The sequence below is a fragment of the Lagopus leucura genome, unplaced genomic scaffold, assembly GCF_019238085.1.
Source record: "Lagopus leucura isolate 7727_CA_CO unplaced genomic scaffold, USGS_WTPT01 Super-Scaffold_100049, whole genome shotgun sequence".
Classification (NCBI taxonomy): Eukaryota; Metazoa; Chordata; class Aves; order Galliformes; family Phasianidae; genus Lagopus; species Lagopus leucura.
In genome coordinates, this window is record NW_024962295.1 from 114030 (window position 1) to 135377 (window position 21348).

Consider the following 21348-nt stretch of genomic DNA (forward strand, 5'->3'; position numbering starts at 1 on the left):
AGGTGGGGCTGCTCTCTGCCCAAGATGTCAAGAGCTGTCAAACAGCAAAGTAACATCAATCTGAAGGTGTGTGACCTCCAGTAGCTGTGAAACTGGTGGTGCATGTATACTTATATAACACCTCTAATTGCATAGAGCTGTGCCTAGAAAACTGTGAGCCTGCTAAGACTCGGGTCAATGAGAAAGTCAGGCCCTGAATTCCAAAACAATCATGCCTGTGTTAGTACAGCTGAATCATTTGCCCAGTATTGCTGGAGCCTGAAGCAAAAAGTTTGCAAGCTGAGAATACTGTACATGGGGAGACGAGGAGGCCTGGAAAAGCAGAGGTGCTGCTGCAAGACTGGGATCGGCTGTGGATGGGGCTGAGGAAGAGCCCTCTTCTCACACCCTCACCTACAACCGGCAGCCACTCTGCTTCACAGCTGGTCAGGCACGGCTCCCAGCTTTGTGAGCGAGCCAGCTTCACTCACTCCTTCGAGTAAGAGAGACTGAAGGCAGCCTCACAGGCGTGATGTGCAGGGCCAGCTATGAAGGTCTAAGGCCAGCTGCAGCAGTGGCATCCCTGCCTGCCTGGTCCTGGTGAGCTGTAGGAGCTGCTCCCCATGCAGACAGGCCACTGCCCTTGTGGAGGTGCAGGGAGCGCGTGGCGCTGAGCCCTGTGCAGTGCTGGCACGGTACTCACTGCGACGATGCCTTCAGCATGTAACTGGCCTCCCGGTCATCAGCATTCTCCAGCAGCCTCAAGATGAAGACATTGGCCAAACTCTGCCCCTGGTCTTCTAACTCCTCCACCCGAAGAAGCCCCCGGGGCGCTGAGTCAAACACTTGGTACTTGTCTCTGGGAGAGGTTAAAGAGGAGATAAGGAAAAACTGCAAGCACGGCAAGACAGTGTGGCTTCATCCACTCAGATGTGTACCTGGGGACAGACCGAGCACCTCCGTATGGCGGGAGGAAAAGGGATGAGCAATGGCTATGAAACCCCACCACAAGGCAAGAGATCCTCTCCTTGCTCAGCTTCCGTTGTCCCACGTGGCCTAAAACAAGTCATTTGCTCTGTCTGTGTGACCCATGCACTGTGCTCCTTCAAAGAGGTCTGTGAGGCTCAATTCATTCCTATTTGTCAAGCACCTCCATGTTTTTTGGATACAAGCTGCCACAGAAGCAAAACGTTTCCAGGCATGCAGACACTGCAGCGACACGTTGATAAGAAACAGGACTGCCGAGATGCTCCCTACTGGTGAGTGCAGTTAATGCCACAAAGAACGTGCTGTTCTCTGGGCCCTGTTTGTGCCGCTGTATTTCACCAGTCTCTAGCTGCACAAAACGCAGTCTTAAGCACCACAACATTCCTGAGGCAGGTTACATCATGTCAAACATAACTGCTAGCTGCAGGCATCAATTGACGCCCCTCCCTGCTGCTCATATTTTCTGGACTCTTTTCTTAGAAATTTAAGTGACTAAATGTGAGCTGTTCCTTCGGCGGTGACGAGTCAAAGCTCACTCCCTGGCAGAAAGACAGGCTCCTGGATCAGCCCCACCAGCCACTGGAACTCACTGCCACCCCACAGGAACTGGCCAATACACATTTGCTTACCCTGCTGGGAGACATGTGTGAGCCCTGCTTGCCGTGAGGCTTCATCTGGAGAGAGCAGTGCTGCCCCCGAGCAGGCAGGGCTCACCGCCGGCGCTTACAAAGGACTCGGAGTGCCCATGTGCTACCTGAATTCTGCACTCACCCCGGAATTTGCCGGCAGATGACCAGCAGATCGTTGAAAAGGAACAGGTAGATTTCTCTGAAGAGTTTCTTGGTGCGCAGCGTCCGCGATGTCTTTGGGCCGTTCATTTGCTGCAGTTCCCCCTGCTTCAGCAGCCAGCGGGAGTGAGAGATGATGGGCACAGACTGGGAGCGAGACAAAGACAGCCGAGATCAGAAGAGCAACTTGGACTCAAGTGGTTAAGGTGCTGAAAGCAGTGGGAGATGCAGAAGGAAGTGAGCTCCCACCAGAATGACTCGCATTGCAGAGGATGGAGAGCTACACAGGGTGCAGCGTGCTCTGCCACCCAGCCCATGGCCCAGCACAGGGTGTAACTGCTATGGTGGAGACACAGCAGGGGCCCAACAAGCAAACAGTTGAGGACAGTGGTGCTGGAGTGCCAAGTGCTGGATTCAAACACCAGGCTACGCCCTGCAAACCCGATCCTGTCTCTGGTGCATCTGATGTCTCATCACCTGGGCTGAACCTTCCTGGACAGAGAGGCTGTCTTTAAAAACAGTTGGCTTTTTGGCTAAAAGAAAACGTGCTAAATGAGTTCTCACTGGTTAGGTTGCTCAAGCAGCAACAACGGCACTTCTGTTAGAGCTTTACCACACACCAGGGCAGTGAGGCCCTGGCTCTGCTGCCCAGAGAAGTGTGGCTGCCCCATCCCTGGAGCTGCTCAGAGCCAGGCTGGATGGAGCCCTGAGCAGCCTGAGCTGGTGGGGGGCAGCCAGCCCATGGCCAGGGTTGGGGCTGGGTGGGCTGTAAGGTCCCTTCTAACCCAAACCACTGTGTGGTTATCTCAAGAACCCCAGAACAAAGCATGTCTTATATTAGAAGAACAGTATGGTTTTGGTTAAACAACTGAAATACTGGAAATATCCCTTCCACCTTCACTCCTTCTCTGTGCTCACCACACATGCTGCAGTGCAGCCTTTCTTCCTGTGCCCTTGCACTGCTTATACCCCATGTCAGTGCCCTGGACAGCCTGCCCTACAGCCGAGCTGTGGCATCACCACTGCAGCTGGGGAGAGATGAAGGCAGCCTCGTGTGTACTGCAGCCCAGCGCCATCCTGCAGACTGTGATCTAAGTGGACCCAGAACAGATCATCAGCAGGTAATTAGAGCCTGTACTTAATGGATAAACACAAGGATGAATTACAAATTGTGAGATAGCTTTCATTTTGGTATTTTCCGGCTTTGAAGTGTTTTGCTTTTTAGCTTTAATCTCCCTGTAATAATCATTTATAATGTAAAACAATAGCTGAAAGCTGACCTACATTTTGAAGTGAGGTGAGAGCCAGGCGGAGTGCTGGAGCAGGAGCTGCCCATGGCACACAGGCAGGCTGATGCCAGCACATCACCCCTGTGTGGGCACAGCACTCTGGCTCTGTGCCTGAGATCACACGCATCCAACTGCAAATGCAGTGCCTGCAGCAGTGCATCTCCTTCAAAAGTAGCAGCAGGACAGAGTGGACAGCAGGGCACTGCCACAGCTAAATGGCACCGAAAGGGATGTGGCTGAGCTGTCACTACTAAATATGCATGTGCAGTGCCAGGATGCTGTTGGTTCACTGCCTCTGTGGGGGTGCTACCAATCCGTGCTCATACCTTGATCTTAAATTCCAGTTTCTTCTGGATGCTGATCATCTGCTCTGTTCGGCTCATCTTCCTGACTCCTTCATTGCATGCTTTCACCACCTGGCAAAAAGAGAAGAGAAAGGTTTGCTTTCAGTGGCCTAAGCAGCTAAGTGGTGTCAAGCACAGAAAGGCCTGACCCTGAGGGGAAGAGCTACAACAGGAACTGACCAAGCCAGGCTCTTTCATCAGCAATGTGTCCACATGGGAAAGGGAAAAAAAACAACCAAACCCAAAAAAGCAGCACCCAGAAGATGCTGCAGCTGAACGCTGAGTTGTCAGATGGCCGCATTCAGGTACCAGACAAGACAACAGTAAGCAGCACTCCTGGCTGTGCAAGAAAGGGAACGGTTTGTTTATCAGATCCTGACACACCAAACATCTCCTCCTCCCCATTCCCAATGCTTGAAAACAGAGGAACACACACAGTATGATCTTCAAGAGGAGAACAAATCCAAAGATCCTCATTTCAAAGATGGAAGTGCTGTGGTTCTGCCAAGCAGCACCAGTTGCCCAATCTATGGGACGTGTCAGGGAGAGATGTTTGTGACAGCCCACCTGCGTCCTGAGTACAAACTTCTAACAGGAAAAAAACCCCAAATACAGCACGCAGGCACTGCCCTGTTACAGGAACTGTAACCTAGATGTCACTGCCTGTTTCATAAGGAACTGCTCTCTTGAGAACATGTTAGGTAGAAAAACTATGTCGGAGAACACGCACTGCTTCGTGCACTGCTTCTTTTACTGAAAATTCACCAGAGTATCAGCAACTGAAACCAAGATCTGCTTCTGCCCATCCAGGAAGATAATTATGGGAAAAATAGGCATCAAATGGCCACTGCTGTGATGTCAGCATCTAAACTTAAATGTCTACAGACAAATATGTAAAGACAGTTATGAAAGTGATGATGGCTCTCTGACAGATGAATACAAAAAGAGCATTTTTCCACCAGCAACCCACAGCAACGGCCCTCCTCGAGCTCTGGACCAGCAGACAACAACAGGCTGCCAGAAGCAAGGAAGGATTCTGGAAATAAAAAGTACTGCACACTAATCATCATTGTTGCGGCCTCTGTTTTTATCCTCAGTGATCTGCAGAGAGAACATTTCCTGGGATAGGTTAGAGCAAGTCCAATAGCCTAGTTTATTTTAATATCTCAGTCATAAGCTGCAGCTGGATCCTCAGGCGGATGTTTTACTGCAATTTCCAGCTTGAAATACTTAAAGTGAACTGCGGGATTCAAGAGAGAACTCCAAGCTCTTGAAGGCCAGGAAGAGAAGAGGATTCAACTCCTCAGTCCCTGCAGCACCCTGCTTCGTCCACACAGCTGCCTGCAACTCCCCACCTCTCAAACATTAAGTCCAAAGGTGGGAATCAAAGGGACAACTTCAGGAGTGAACGCAGTCTGTATGTCTTTTTTGGGGTGAAACTGACAGCGATTTAATCTTAATGGCCTTCAGATAGGCTCATTTAAACTTACTGTTTCCAGCTCCTTATGTGCTTCCAGAGCAGTGGTTTCCCTCTCCGACTTCTCTTCCACTTTCTTCAAAATATTCTGCAGAGGAGCAAAAGCTGTGTTAACTCTGATCCCAGTGTGACAGCACAGAAGGGTCTTTGCTCTCCTTGGGGTTACTTCTGTCCATCAGGCTAATTACAGGGAGGATGATGGAGCACAGATACTCTTACCTCTGAGTTTCTGTTTTTTGTTAAAGCCTGTTTCATCTGGCTACAATTGAATATCTAAAAAGTAATGCTACTGTTTTATAAAAGTGAAATAGCTGGACCTGCTGCTAACAGACAGTGCTACTGGCAAGCCAAGAGGTATAAGACTTTTTGGGATGGAGCTGTTTCCTCCTCCCTTAGATGCATGTCCTTCGGTGCAGTGGTTAGAGGTGCAAAGGGGAAGGTGGCTGCCACAGGCTGGCCCCAGACACCATGATGTGGGGTAGCACATGGCTTTGGGGTGGTTTTATGCTGAGACTGTACAGCAGCATCTTAACAATCAGGCAGCTGGTTCCAGTATGGCTGCTGCCCCTTCTGAAGTTTCTCCTCAACTCTTTTGTTCAGCAAAACATGGCAAGTTCAGTGTGAATTTGGAAGTTTTCTCTCACTGACTGAACGCTTTTCCACAGCTGAGAATATTCAATTCTGTGGAAAGGCTTCAGCCAGCTCTAGGATTAATTGTGGCTGTATCTCATTTGCAACTGTTGAATAGAATCCCAGGAGTGATGCGGATGACCTCTGGGCAATATAGAAGAGCAAAACTCTACCTGCACCAGAAGCTTGAGCCGAGTGATCCTTTGAAATGGCAGAATCAGGAAGGAAGAAAAGGATAAGCCTCTGCACATGGGATCCAGCTCCAGCTGTGTGATCACCTCCCGGAAGGCTGGCTTGTCCTGGCTGAGGGGGAGAGAGACAGCGTGAGTGCTGCCCTGCCTGCACCTCTGCTGTGTGGGTGAGGACCCAGCAGCACGTACCCCAGAGACAGCATCTGCCTAACTTCTCCCGAGAGCAGAAAAGAAGGAAGGAGGAAACGGAATGCTTCCAGGTGTATTTTGGTTTAAATCCAGAACTATTTATAGCGTTGGGGGATGGAAAAAATAGACTTTTAATGTAGAAGCCATGGTAGTGCGTTCACATGTGTAGCACATCTAGCTCAGCAGCATACGCTGCACTGCGTGCGTAGGTGTGTGTGAATGGGGTGTGTGTCCAAGTAGATGAGTCAGAGGAATAATTATATATCTCTACACAGTTGGATCTCTGTGACAAGGTGGAATTCACACAGTCATAAGAATAAGGCAAGTCACAGAACTTGGCTACTCCTGGCTGCTGAGCTGGAGGATGGAAATCATTATCTGGCCTGAGAAGAGCACACGCCATCCCTGGACCTTCCCTGAGGGGAGCACAGTAGGTGAGTCCAAGCAGCCTCAACAGCTGCAGCCAAAAGCCACCACCTCCTGGCAATTCTGGGGCCCGGCCCAGGGAGGACACACACAGCTGGAGCCACAGCTGGCAAGATCAGCACAGATGCAAAGACATCACTAACTGTGCAAAACCTATCTTCACGTAACTCAGAGCACTGTGACAGCACTCGCTGTAAGTGCCTCTCAGAGCTGCAGCAGGTGCCTGTGTCACCGTGCCACTGCCACAACAGAATGGATCTGAGTGTGTCCTGGGACACAGCCAAAGTGGGAGCAACTGTGGAACATCTCAGGCTCCATGTTCATCAGAGTGCTGCAAAATTCCCTTTACTTTGTGTTCTCCCTCAGACAAAAAAAAAAATAAAATTAAGAAAAAGCTTCCCTCTAAATTCCTATCTCCCACAGCTCCTTTTCAAGCTCACCTAATCCAGATTATGTCTCTTTCAATTCCAAGTGTTTAGCTAATGACCCCAGACACGGCGTTTATACTGCTCACCTCTGACTCAAGGAAACCCTGCAGTACCCTTCTTTTGGGAAGAACAGTTGGCCAAGCTCAGCAGAGGTTGCTTAGAGTGTGTTGGGTTTATTTGTTGGGTTTTTTTGCCTCAAAAGCTGGAGAGCAGAGAAAGGAAAGGATTAGGGCTCATTACACTCCCCCAAACCAGCTGCTGCTACGGGGAGGAAACAGTGCAGTGCATGCAATGGGCTGTCCTGAAAGGATCCAGGACATTGTAACTGAAGAGAAATTAATTCTCCTGCTCAAAGACAGGCTTGTAGGGCAGTCTTTGTTTTGAGACGATAGAAGAGAATTCCTCCCGGACCAGAAGCCTGACTGAACTTGAAAAACATTGCAAAAATATGTTGGATTCTATCCTCAGGCCTAGATAGCGCCTGTATTTATAATACCGGAATGTGATGAAAATGGCCTTTTCTTTTTTTTCCCTTCAAGAAAATGTTGTTCTTCTGATAAGTTTTCCCAAGTGTGGGAAGGTTCAGCCTCGTTGGGAAGCTTAGGAAAAGCAGTGGCTGTTCTTGTCATCAAGGAGCTGCGTTGTAACCTCGGCCTTTCAGTCTCTTGCCTCTACTTGCAGTTTAAGAATGTGTATGTTTCACAAGTGCGTGTTCCCACATCCATCATAGCTACTTCCCACAGCTGGGAACTGCTGGCTCTGAACTCACTTGGTATGTTACTTGCCTACTCTGTCACCCCACCCTTACCCTTACTCTAAAGCCTTTTAATTGCATCAGTGAAGTGAGAAATCCTGTTTCTGTACCATTTAGCACTATCCCAATTAGCAACATCCAACAGCTGAATCTATCGCCTATGCAATTTTAATACAGCATCAAGCACGGGAACTCACAGAAGCTGCTTGTAAGTTCTCTCCTGGTAGGTCTGGTTGGAGACATAGGTGATGTACACAGAGAAGTGATCAACTGTATGCTGGTACACAATATCGCACACATCCGAGATCACAATATTCTCCTCAACCCGTCGCTCCAGGTCCAGCAGGAAGCTAGATGAGAAAACCAGCACTCAGTTTAATTATCGCCTGCATGTCCAACACAATCCCCAGCTTCTGCCCCTGGGGCTGAAAGCAGTGAATGTGTCACTAAGCTTTTGGAAAAGACTGGGTAGCAGACTGCTTGCAGTCAGCTCTTGCATCCTCTGCACAAGCTTAGTTAACGAGATGCCACTCAACTGCCAAAACCCCAGCAGCAGTTGTCTTACCGCTCACTAACAGCCTTGACATCCAGGACGTTGGAGAAGAGGATGTGTGCCTCAGACTGATGTAAGATCTTTTTTAGACGCTCATTCTCCATGAAATGAGACACCAGCAGATTCAGACTCTTGCAGTACGAGGCTTCGGAAGTAACCAGCTCAAACATTGCCTGGGGAGGAACCCAGAAAAGGCCATCAGCAGGTCTGTTCTACTGCTCATGCTCACATACAAGCACTTCATAGGCTCTCCCCACCTCCCCAGTGTCACTGGGCCTGACCTGAGGCTGCCTCAGGTCCCCCTGTGCCCCTCGTCACCATGCAGCACATCCCTCTCCCCTTTGGGCAGCTCCCTTAGGCAGCCCTCACACACCCTCCTTGTGACAGCACCGGCTTGTAGCTCTGCTTGCTGGGGCTCGTTGTGCTGTGCAGCAAGGCTTCATTGCACCATCAGTGCTCGTTTCAGAAAAACCATGGTGTGGGGGTTGGCACACGGCAATCCCAGCACACCACACACGCTCCTTGGGGCAGAGCTAATACAAAGATACAGCTGTGGTGCTCCAAGGCCCTGTGTGCTGCCCAAACCTAAGGAAATCCAGCTGTTGCTGCACAAGGGAGGCTGCATGATCAAGCCTGGCTGCACTGTTTCTGACACAGAAGCTCCTAATGATTACTGTAAGCTATAAACAATCTCCGAATTTCAGAACTTGCTTTTCCTGTGAAGGGAGAAGTCTTTGGCAAGCAACTTGCCTTCCTCAGGCCAGTGATGTGGTCTGGGGAAGCAGAAAGAGACATGGATGGTTTGATTTAGAGATAAATCTGAAGTTCATGAGCTGAGGATGTAAAGCCTTCTGCCTATAAACGTGCCACAGGGACAGTCTTCGCTTTCTCTCTGGGCTGTGTGCAGTGGTAGATAAAGCAAATGATTATCGACACAAACACTGAATCCATTACTTTAAGTAAGATTAATTTAAGATTCTTGCATGAGCTTTGATGCAGCAGAAAATCATTAGCTCTTTCAGACATTTCTTGATGAAGGTGCATCCTGGGGCTGGGCCATGCTATCACTACAGAAAGGTTAACCTGTTGGTAGCAAAGTCTTCTTTCATTCCTCTCAAAGCTGCTTTGCCAATGCAGTCCCCCAGTGCCCACAGCTCCTCTGCTGCATGCTGGTGAGGAGGAGTGGGCCCTGAGCCCCACCAGCTCTGGGGCTGCATGAGCAATGCAGAGCCAAGCAAGTCCAAAGGAATAGAAAGTATGTACAGCTTTTTTTTTTTTTGCTGTGCATGTGAAAAAGTATCTTCTAAATAAGCAGGGAGTGCGTCCTGTGCGCTGCTTTGGTTGTTTGGTGGTGGCTGGTTTTTGTTTTTTTTTTTAAATCTTATTTTTAAAGAAATGATTTGAAACTTTCTGTTGATCAGTTTCTGGTCTTTTCCTAGAGTTGCTGCTATCCATTGCAGAAGGACCTAAGGTACAGAGACCTGGATAACATTCCTGACACTGCTGCTGTGCAAGACCTGCAAGGATAGGAACAGCAAAGAGCTGCTGACTGTCAGCTAAATCGGCATTTCTGTTCTTTGTGGAGTTGGCAGCCTGAGAAATAATCCCAGTGAGCAGAAAGTCCAATGGAGCCCTAAGCAGGTGGCCCTGTCCTGCACCAGGGAAGGAGGTTGTGCCAGTGCAGCCCCAGAAAGGAGAGCGAGCAAAGGGTGCAGGTAGAAATGAATTCACTTTGTTGGTGTCTGTGGAACAGCTGGGGTTTAAGGAATATACAGATGTTTCATTTTCTTCAAGAAAGATTCCCAATGAGACAAATGGACGATTGGGTGAGTCTCCTAAATACACCTCTTACAGGCTTAATTGTAGCTTTTTTGTTTTAATAACTGAGAGGAAAAGAACAAATAGGTAAAGACACAACAAAGAATAAGACAGGATCATTTAACCACGGAACAGTTGGATTGGAAGGGATCTTACAGCCCACCCTGCCGTGGGCTGGCTGCTTCCCCCAGCTCAGGCTGCCCAGGGCCCCATCTAGCCTGGCCCTGAGCACCTCCAGGGATGGGGCACCCACATTTCTGTGAGCAGCAGAGCCAGGGCCTCACCACCCTCTGAGAGAAAAAATTTCCTTCCAACATGTAATCTAAATCAGAGTCTTCTATTCCCCAGACTGGATGCCAGTTGGGATAGGCAGGTCCTTCAAAATCTCCCCAGGGCCAGGATCGAGGTGTGCCTCCCTGCTGCAGCCTTTCAGCCCTCTGACAACACTTCTGATCTCTGACCTCCCTTCTTGACCTGCAGCTACAAAAGTCCCCCATTTGCATGTCTGGAAAGGCCCATTGGTGTGTGTTTGCTGCCCATCACAATGTGAGCACCACACCTGCATGGGCACATGCAGAGTGTAAGATGGACCAAAGAAACATTGAAATCCATGGTGATTTACCAGTTCACAGGGTTCTGATTTAAAGGAGATTCCAGAGAAATAAAGATCATCTCCACTGATCAAGGCAAGCTTCTGGAAGTGTCTGCTACAGCATCTGCCAGGCACAGGTTTCTCAGGTTACTCTGGAGATGCAGCTGCTCCACTGCAGATCCAAAGTAGCCCGATGCTGACTATAAACAGCCCAGATTGCTGTATCTCATATTGGAACAAACTCCTAAACTGTGATATAGTGAAGAGATCTCTGCAGAATAACTGAACTGTGCTGGCCCTGAGCCCTCGCTAGATAAAGCAGCGTGAACTTCTGGCTTCAGAGTTGCAGAAATAATGAGAACATTTGAACTAGATGTCAACGGATGTAATGCTATCCTCTAGAGTCCACAGTCTCAAACTGTCTCTTGGAAACATGACCAAAACTGTTCCATCAGTCCTCTGGGTCGTTAACTTCATGAAATCTACTAGTTGTATAAAAGCTGTACTAATTGTTTTCATTGCTTCTATTTTGGCAGAGACTAAGAAAGGAAACAGGAAGCCTAAGGAAGAAGGAAATACAGAAGATAAAAAAGAAGAAAAAGGTCAGAGTCACCAGAGACAAGAGTAAGCAATGCTACAAGGTAAATCTCTGCTGTGACAAAATGGTGTTTTGTTGCACAGACTGAAAATAGCTGCTCCCAGCAGCTCTGATCTTCTTGTAAACCACTAGTTAATAGATCTAGCCTAGGAGGGATTTTGTTTTGATCTGATGCCATCGTATTGGCTGTGACCAGCCCTCAAGCCTGTCCTCATGGGGCCATGTCTCCTCCAACTGCTAGACATGCAGCAAGGCCTAAGAGTTCTTTCAGGAGCGTAGCTCTGTTTCACAGCAAATTTAGAGGCTTGAAATCTAAAGTTTGCTCAAAGAAGGAAAAGAAATAAAACTTTCCTGGACATTTGCATAGAAATTAAAGAGAAAGACTGCCTCCTTATCCAACATGCTCTTACACAGAGAGAGCACCTCACTGCTGCACACTAAAGGGTCAAATCCTTCTTCTGCTTCAGCAAAAATTTTCACAGCAGTTGCTCTCTGATCCAAATCCACACTGTGCCATGAAGGTGCAGATGAGCCTGGCTACCTGACCTTCTAACACCAAAACGGCCACAATCCCCACCAAAAAAAGATCTAGCAAAGCCCATCTCAGCACAGACGGTTCAGCTCGGGGATGGAGAATATCATTCTACTCTGGTTTTGCTGTTGTTGTTTTTTACTCTGTAAACTGTTATGGCCAATCCCACCCAGCTCAGGGTCTCCTACAACACAAAGGATGAGTGTAGGAAAATCAGTGCAGACAGCAAGTAGAGGAGGACAAAACAAATAACCTATATAGTAAGTCAAACAAGGACATACTGAAAGATAGAGATCTGACGTGGGAAGGAGGAGTAAATTAGAGCTTCTCCACAAACAGGCAGTACCAACATGCAATCTAAGGCTCGTGCTAGAAGGATACTGAATTAGGCTTCTTCCCATGGCTACCTTTTCCAAGCCTTTGGGACGGAATATTCTGTAACCTCCACTCTATGTAACACAAGGAGCACATCCTCTCTTCGGCCATTTGTTCCTTCTGCTACACACGTGTTGCCTGTCCTTTTCCCCACGCTGCCTCCATGTCAGAACCCACACAGTGCTTTTGGCTTGTCCTACTTTTTGCATCACTCTATTTTCTATATAGTTAAAAGAAGGTCCTCGGTGATTCATGTTTTGCTGTGTTTGATGCTCAACAGATGTCTGGATAATTAAAGCTCCCCTATGAATGATTTAATCATTTCTCATAATTATTCTAGTGGCACACAGTTGCTGTATATCCCTGACCCCTGCAGTCTGTCATTTGTTCTTTGTTTTTTTCTTCTTTTCCTGTGTTTTCGCCCACATTTTGTGACACTTCCAGCTGTTTCTTTTCACGTTCCATTCCCCTGACATTGCCTTCAGATGAAAATGCTGATGTGGCCGATGCCACCACTGCCTGACTTCTGTTTGAGCTCCCAGGGCTAATGGGCCGTGCTGCAATCTTCTCTCCTGAAACTGCTGGGGGGTGGGAGGTGGTTTTTTCCCCCCTGAAACTCCATTTTCTGGGTCATTTGTTGCAATGGGGACAATGACAAAGAGCCTTTCACGAGAACTTCCAAACATCCATTGCTCTTTCAGCCCAGGTTCTTGTTTTGATACTTGAAAAACAAATGCCTTGATTTTTACCTGGTGTTGTGTTATCTTGCTGGTTTCTTGTATTGTGAATTCAGTGCTGAATTCACTATAATCTCCTTAATTGTCTCAGTGATTTCTCCCACACTCATTGTTTTCTGTGCTTGACTTTCCTCAAAAAGCAAATTCTCCGCTCTATCTGCTCTGTGTTCAGCCAATTTCACAGCTTTCTGGCTTGCAGCAGTTTTGTAATCTCTTACTGTGCTAATCCAGAACAAACAGGAAGAAAATTTCAGCCCTGATAAAATGACACGAGGGGAAAGCACAGCACTTCTATGAGGCGGCACTGTCCCATCTCCATCTGCTTTATTTCTGTTGTTATTTAAAGAGATAGAAGAAAATTTGGTGCTGGGCCTGGCAGTACAGGTATTTTTCCATACAATACCTATAGGTGATGAACGTAACCCCAAAGCAATGGCATCTTTTGAAATCTCTGATGCAAACTTTTAAGCTGATGTAAATGACTCTATTTAGAAGCAGAAAGAAGAGCTTGTAGTTTTTTGGACGCCAGGTTGTGTTTGTAATGCTGGCAGTTACAAGAGCTGTGTTTTTCCAGGTAAACAGAACAAATCTGATATGGAAATATCCATGGAAAAGCAACAAACCACTTCAGCTGCCTTCAGCCATACTCCAATCACACCACCAGTCTGTTCTGCCAGCCTGAACTACCCTGTTTAAGCACTGGGGGTGTAACTAACAGCCCTGCACATCACACCTTTGAGGATCAAGGGCTGAGTCTTTCCAAGTGCAACAGGGAAGCCACAGCTTCGGCCAGGAGCAGGGTGGGACTGTGTGTACAGAAGTGATTCATAATTCTTGACTAAGCAAATCCAAGCAAGCTCAGGGGGAACTGGTCACACCCTGGGATGTTCTTCAGCATTTTGGGTTCAGCCACACGAGCCAGGGCAGAACAGACACAAAGGTGGGTGCTCTCCCCAGAAGAGATCCTGGCACAGCAGAGCTCACAGGATCAGGCCTGTGAAGGTCCATTGCTCATACTGCAACATACACCACACTGAGCAAGTTTTGTTTGCCTCTGCTGCTGGCTACGAACGCAGAGCAACGTGTAACAAAGAGCACTTATGCTCCCCACGCCATCCAAAATAGCAACCCGTTCTAAATTGTGTGACTGATGGTTTCTCTGACTGGGGCAGCTACTCTCACCAGCTCCTTGTTAGATGTAGCCCTACAAATGATCGCCATATAGCTCTCAAGCCGTGATGTCAGTGCAATGTATGGCTGAAATGCAAATATTCCTGCCAACATTTTTTACTGTTTTGCATAAGACTCTGAGTAACGGCATTTAAGAATCAGGAAGCTTAAAAATCTCCATCACTTTTCTTTCCAGTAATGCCATCATATTTAAAACAGATTGCAGTTAACTCTTCAAGGCTTCTAAGGTTTCTGGTGGATTAATGTGCACCGGAGACCCAAAGCTCTAAGGCAAGAATCTCTTTGCTAGCTCTCTTTCTTGAAAAAGGCTCCTAGCACAATCAGAAAAAGCAGAATAAGTTCTCTTTTGCCAAATAGATGTCCATCAACAACACAGTATACAGGATAATATCCTGCAATTTAAAAGAAAAAGTGAGTGGTGCTAAGCAGTGTGTCATAGGAAAACGCTTAGCAAAACAAGGCTCGTCTGCGACTGCTCTGAAGCTTACTGTTCTTAAATCTCAATCATTTGATTTAATTCACTCCAGCTCCTTTAAGCAGCAGCCCAGTTAAGAAACATTCCACTTTCTCACAGTTTACCTCCTGCAGCTTGATCTCATCCGGCTGGAGGATGCTGAGGATCCCGCTGCTCCGTATCTCCGGCAGGTCCTGCCATAAGTTGAACCTGGAGTTGGAGCTCCTCAGCAAATTGAACTGTGGTGCAGCTTTGCTCTCGGGGGTACTTGCAGGCTCTGTCTCAGGTGGGGTTTCCTCACTGGGTGAACTCTCCTCAGGGTCTGTCTGTGAATCCTGCAGCCTCCTGGTTTCGATCTCCTGGCGCGTAGATTTATCTCGATATTCCTGATACAAGAGCCCTAGGAGGCAACACAACAGGTCTGAGAGGCTGCAGCTGAACAAAAGAACAGAAGAGTACTGTGGGAATGGAGGGCTGTGCTGCCCTGGCTCACCCGAGCAGGAATGAGGGATAGCCCTCTGCTCTGAGACAAAAAGTCACGCAGGGTGCTCCTACTTCAACCAGCAGTGCAAGCCCCACGTGGAAGCCATGCCTAAATCTGAAACATTGCTAACCATCTTCTATCCCAAACCGTGTGCTAACGGTCAGGTGAACCCACGACCAAGTGGGAGGAGTGAAAGAAGAATGCTTTGTTATTTACCAAGCTTCTAAATGTTTCTTTTAAGACCTTGATATTCTCTGCAGTATTCTTACGCTACAAGCCAGGAGGCTGGAAAGAAAGGATTGCCCTGCTGGCTTTCTCGGGGTACAGATCAAAAGGTGTGTTTGTGTCTGGAGAAATAACACTGCATACGCTGAAACTGCTTCAAAGGACCAATTTGATGGCTATGAAAATCCCTAAGGAGAAAACAGTGAGCTGTTGTTAAAGTATTTAATAGGTGAAGCACTGGGACCATCACCAGTTTGCTTTGGTGTTGACTTTGCGGTTAGCATTGGACATGCTGCTCGACTTCTTTGTTCCTCCTCAGTTCCTACGATGACTGAAGATATTTAATGTAAGGCTCAAAGTTACCTGAATGCCACAGCGCTAAGAAAAGGCCGTGAGTTCACACACCTTGCTGCACACCGACGTCACGAGGTGCCTTCTGCACTGCCATTGCTAGCTTCAGCAGCAGATGAACTTGCCCCAGCTCACCCTTTCAACAGGCAGCACTGAAGGAATCCTGAAATTCCTTGGCTGCCTATAGAAAATCCTATCTCTCTTCTAAGACTTCCACGTTCCCATATCTCTAAGCCACCTGTAGGACCCAGAGTACTAATTGTTTGAACATGAAGTGCAATTTAGAGGCTATGAGAAGGCAGGAGAACACAAGCCTACTCTGAATCACTCTCCTCACTTACTCAAGTTGAAGAGAACACTTTACATCATCTCTCTTGGCTTATACTCGAATCTCAGAAGTGTAAGACAAATGAATAAAGATAAAAATCCTTCATGTAAAAAAGAAAAAAAAAAAAAACAGCAAAACCTACATAATTTATTTAGTCTGAATCATTAGGGATAAAAATCCACCCGGTCACACAAACTCATGATATTGGATCTCAAAAGCAGATCCCTTGCGTTGAGAGACAACTGGGTCAGGAGTTTGTCTAGGGAGGGCAGAAATGTCTCTGTCACTGCCTGATACATCTCTGGAGCAGTTTTCCCAAGGCTCTGTTCCAGTAGCTGTTAACACTATTCCAGAAATATGCTGGGGAAAAGCACAGGCACAAGGAGAGCAGTACTGCAGCCTGCGGGTGTATCCTGGTAGCTGTTCTCCCTGGAAAGATGCTCAGCGCCAGATTAAAATAGCAATAAGGGTAGCTGTGCCTAGGAAACCATACAGTCTTCTCTTACCATCCTACACAGTAACCAGAGAGAAGAGACTTCTGAAGTTTTGCATCCTGCTGCTGCTTATATAATTTCTCTCTGCGTCAAGTAAGCTTATTTGGCTTTCCTAAGCATTTCTGCCTGCTAATCAACCCCAGTGAGGATGCTGAGGGTGTGGAGGGGTGGAAAGGCTCCTTGAGGGATGGAGAGCCTGCTGAATCTGAGCAGTGTTTGGCCGTGCTGCTCTGCGAGCGCAGTGGGGCACGGAGTGCTTGCTGCCCCAGTGAGCTGCACACGGGAGCAGGACATGGGAAATAAAAGCCAGAAGCAAATGCTTGTCAAGGGAAAACATGCTTAGAAAATGGAGCATAATCTATTCTATTCTTACTGCAGATAATTATACCCGGTCGCACAACCATGTTGTGTTGGTGGCTCTGCACTGCATGTCTGAGACAATCAGGGATATTCTGTATTTGTGTAAGGGTGATTCAGTCTCCTTTGCACAGGGCTGGAGAGCAGTCCTTTAAATAAAAAAATCCTTGTGACAATTGTTTTTCATTGTTTGCAAGGAATTAAAACCCAGATGATGAAACCTGACCTTGTTTCCAGGTCTCTCGACTGAACAAGCAAGAAGGGAAGACCCATGGAGCCTTCAGTTGCAGGCAATGAATGTTTAGACACAGGAAGATCTGACTGACCACAGGCATCCACCAACAGAACTCATTTGGAAACACCACCGAGGTACACATTTTAAGCACAAGCAGCAATACTGGGAAGAAACAAAAGGGTGATACCAGGAGAAAGACAAAACACAGGCAGATGTTTATGTAGGAAATGGGTGGGAAGAAACAAAGAGCTGCAACCAGTCAAAAAGCACAACGTATATGATAATTTAGTGAATGCTTATGTTTAGTAAATGAGCAAGCATGGAATGTCAAAGACCTGTAAAAGCTCCATCCATTGCTTAATGTCCCCACTAGCACTGGCTGAAGGGTGAGCAGGTGGTCAGAGTGTGGGTTTGGTGCTGCCTGGTGACTCCAGTGGTTAAGGCTATTCTGCACAAGGGGTGTTTACATAGTTTGTAAACATGTTATTAGACCTTCCCACTGTGTTCACTCTATTTCATTTTCCTCCCTTCCCAGCTCCCTCAAACACTGGGAAGGGAATTGAAACGCTGGTTACTAATTGTGGAAAATGCTCGCCTTAGAGAGTTTGCAGCGCTCTTAAACTAAACGTTATTGCACTGAAAGCTGTGTAAAAATCTCAGGGGGTCCAGAGACGTTTTCTGAAATTCTCTGCTCCAGTTTCAGGCAAAAAGTCCATTAGTGCCTCAAAGGCAGGAGGGAGGAAAGGCAGCAGTGTGCTGCAGCCATTGGAAATGACCTGCCTGCTGGAGATTAGTGTAGCACCTCTGGCTGTCAGACCCTGCCTCCTTCCTTCACGATGCTACACACCCGTGTGCAGTTAAATGGATGCATGCAGAGCTATCGCACAGCATCCTCCAATTGGCAGCATGTAAAGATATACATGAATGGAGCAACGAGGTTGCTTTGAAGTCCTGGTGGCTTCAGTATTTTTGTCACGCCTCTCAGCAGCCCAGTCCCTTAAACTGAAGATACACTGGCAAATCTGCCTTGGGACAAGAGTTCCTACACAGCCACGAGAAAGTAACAGATCTAACAACGTGCAGAATTGATCACTGCCTTCCTCAAAAAGCTCCGCGCTCCTCTGCTCAGTCAGACAGCCCTACAGGTTCCAGTGTCTCGCACGGCCACTTCCCGAGATGAAACGAGCCATCCTCCCCTCCGCAGCCTCTCACATAACCCCGGCTCTCCCTCCGCACGGCAGAAATGACGGCTCTGCCGAGGGACGGCGGGCAGCGTGTGCCGCTCCGCTCCGTCATGCCGCACGGCCGCTCGCTCAGTAGCGCGGTCTGACGCCTTTCCGAGCGTGCAGAATCAGATTTTTGCAGGAAGTTCGCTGTCGCCCTAACGATCGACTGCCTCGTAATTACCAAAAGCGATCTCAGTTTGAGGAACGGAGCAACAGCGTCCTGACACCTGCGGGGCAGCGCGAGGCACCAAGTGACGGTGTAAGGGCGCTGCTGAAGGCACAGCTCCGTTCCTAAAGCCGACGGCGGAGGTTTCCCAGCAGAGACGGCGATCGGGGCTCGCGCACCTCGGCCCGACGCCGTCCCGGCACTCCGCCGGGCTCAGCGCTGCGCCGGGATCGCTCCGCGCGGTTCCGCTCGCAGCTCGGACGGTTCGGGCGGGCCGACCGCTTACCAATGTGCTCGATGAGGTTCCTCCACGAGTCGGCCGTCATGGGGTGGGCGGGCGGCGACGCCTCGGCGGCGATGGGGCTGTCCTCGGCGGCCGCGGGGGGATTCCTGCGCGAAGCGAAGCAGCTTCAGGCGGGGCGGCGGCGCGGGGCGGCCCCTCAGCCCCGGGCGCGGACCCCCCGCTCTCCCGTCCCCTCCCCGTCCGTCCCTCTCTCACCTGCCGGGCTGTCCCGCAGAGCCGTCCTGGTCGAGGGCGCAGGCGGCGCTGAGCGCCGCGGCCAGCAGTTCCATGGCCGGCGGCGGCAGGCGGCTGCCGAGCAGCTCCGGCGGTAGCGGCGGCGGCGCGGGGCTGGGGGAGCCCGGGAGGTTGCCACGGTAACGGGGGTAGGAAGGCAGCAGCCTGCGTGGGAAGGAGAGGGGAGCTGAGGCCGCCCCCAAAGCCCCCAGAACCCTCACAGCCTCCCCCGGCCCCTCGGAGCCTCTCCTCGGACCCCCCTCAGCCGTCCCCGGGGCTCTCTTCCCCCGAATCCCTCAGACCCTCCCCCCCAAAGCTGTCTGCGGGGCCGCGCTCTCCAAAATCTGCTCGGAGCCCCTCGGGCTCCCCGCGGGTTCTCCTCACAGAGCCCTCTCAGATCCCTCCCTACCGGCTCCTACCAGCACCTTCCGAGCACCGCCTGCCCGTCGCGGCCGCTCTTTGCGTTCCCGAACCCCCCTCGAGCTCCGCTCAGCGCCGCCAAACCCCCCGTCACCCCCGCAGGGACCCTCAGAGCCCCTGCGGCCCCTCCCAGCCTCCCCCCTCAGATCCCCTACACGACTTTCGGAGCCCCCCACGAAGAACCTCTGAGAGCCTCCAAAATCCCTCCAAAGCCCCCCACAGACCCCTCCCGTTCTCCCCTTTTACCCCCGCAGCCCCGCCGTGCCGTACCCCCGGCCTCCCACCACCTTTTGCCCGCAGAGACCTCCTCGCCCTCCCGCCCCGCCGGCTCCGCTCCGGCGCAGGTCCCTCCTCCGCCGGGAGGCTGACTGCCTCCTCCCCAAGGGCCCCCCCAGTGGCAGTCCCTGCCCCGAGGGCTCTGCAGGCACCCCTACCTCCATCCCCTGCTTTCCCGCAGAGAGGCTCCTTCCTCAAACGCGGGAATGCCCCCTCTCCATCCCCTCGCTCCCAGCAAGCAGCCTCCCGCGCAGCACCCACGCACCGCAGCCCACCCTGCGCCCACCCCGTGGAGCCCTGCCTGCCGCTGACCTCTCACCTCCCTGAAGCCGTCTGTGCCTATGTGCGACCGGCGCCGGCTCGGAGGGAGGATAGGGGGTGGGAGAGGGGAGCTTTCCTGAACCGCTTCCAGATCTGAAGCGGATGGTGCATTTCTTCTCTGGGAGTGACACCCCGCTATGGAGGGATGTAACGTGGAGGCTCAGCCTAAGCCCTGCTGCCAAGCTGCCTCCCTGCTTTGCCTCCTGCCCTGCTTGTTTCCTCCGGCTGGCTTTGCATCCCCCCAGTCATTCCCCGCATCTTAGCGTCGCTATTTCCATAAGGATATGTTTTCTCATTTAGGCAGTATCTCAGTAACGAGCTCTATCTCTCCGTTCAGGTAATTGTTTCTCCGCCTCGGGGATAAATCCTCTGGAGCTCCGAAGCACGGCTGCACCCTGGGTTGCTCGCAGTGCTTGCGGACAGCTTGAGTGCAGCTCTGCCCTCCACCTTAGTAACCCCCCAGCAAAAACGTCATCTGCACCACACTGCAACTGAGTTAACCGTCAGAAAACGCTCAGCTATGCCTCCCGTGCTCACTTTCTCCCCATTGCATATATAGCCATGCTTTATTCTGTAAGCAGAACTGCAGTTTATGCGACGGCATAAAATCCCTTTGTCGGGCTGTATATGAGAGATGGTTTCCTTTTTATCATTTTTATATTGTGTTTACTAAGTGATGTATCTAGCCAGCACGTGACTGTACCTTTAGGAAAAAAACCTCCCTCAGCTCGTGAGAACTAGATCTGGTGTGCTGGAAGCACTCAGTCCTTGGGTCATTAAGGAGGCAGAAGTGTCTGTGGGGGGAGCCCAGGCTCAGATAAAACCATCAGCCCAATCCTGGGCTGGGAGGTCAGAGGAACCGCACAACTGATGGAAAAATCGGGGTCTTGTCAGAGAGAGCCTGAAGCTCTGGCTAATGATTGCTGTTTTGGGATCTTGCTGCCAGGGAACATGGTCAGGGGTTTCGGGAAGTGAGTGGCATGCTGAAAGCTCCTTTCTTAGTCAAGGGTAGGCAGGACATTAATTGCACCAATCACCTTTGTTATGCTGAATTTTGGAAATATAGGGATGCTGTTTGCTAAAGAAGGACCGAGAGCAGCGAGGAGTTCTCTAGTATGCAATGGGAAGCCAGTGCAGGTGCTCACTAATGCTACACTGCTGGAACGAATACATGTCCTGGGACGAATTTGGGATGTATCTACTAAAAAAAAAAAGTCTCAGCAACATGCATTGAGAGGTTAACAAATTGCACCTCCTCGTACTGCTTCCCTCTCAGGGGTTAAATCCACTGCAGTTTGGAATGAAAAAAGCGTCTGGGTAATGGCATGAGAAACGTTAGAAAACAGAAAGTGCCTTCTAAGGATCTCTTTTAAGGATCCCTCCTAAAGATCCCTTCTAAGGATCCCGCCTGGAAAACGTTGCTAAAGTAATAATGACAATAAGAACGCTGGAAGCTGTGATGAGGTGAGAACACAGCCAGGAGTGAAATGCCCCCCCTGGCCATGAGAAGCCACAGCTTCCCTTTTTCCATCAGAAATCTATTCCTCCGTGTGGCAGCAACTAATCGCCTCCTTTCCCTTCCTTTAGAACTTTTCCCTTGTAATTGTAGCTTGGGT

General features: G+C 49.7%; 1 protein-coding gene across 1 annotated transcript in view; it reads right to left on the reverse strand.

Moving 5' to 3' along the window:
- The window catches only part of NGEF (neuronal guanine nucleotide exchange factor), a 45420-nt gene that overhangs the window by 4003 nt on the left and 20069 nt on the right, over positions 1-21348 (reverse strand). Inside the window, exons 4-13 of the mRNA XM_042885322.1 lie at positions 18698-18880; positions 18485-18588; positions 14458-14732; positions 8048-8208; positions 7680-7832; positions 5668-5797; positions 4878-4952; positions 3370-3459; positions 1738-1901; positions 683-838 (exon numbers count right to left, since the gene is read on the reverse strand). Of these exons, the coding sequence (XP_042741256.1) occupies positions 683-838; positions 1738-1901; positions 3370-3459; positions 4878-4952; positions 5668-5797; positions 7680-7832; positions 8048-8208; positions 14458-14732; positions 18485-18588; positions 18698-18880 (1491 nt within the window). The remainder of the gene's footprint in view (positions 1-682; positions 839-1737; positions 1902-3369; positions 3460-4877; positions 4953-5667; positions 5798-7679; positions 7833-8047; positions 8209-14457; positions 14733-18484; positions 18589-18697; positions 18881-21348) is intronic.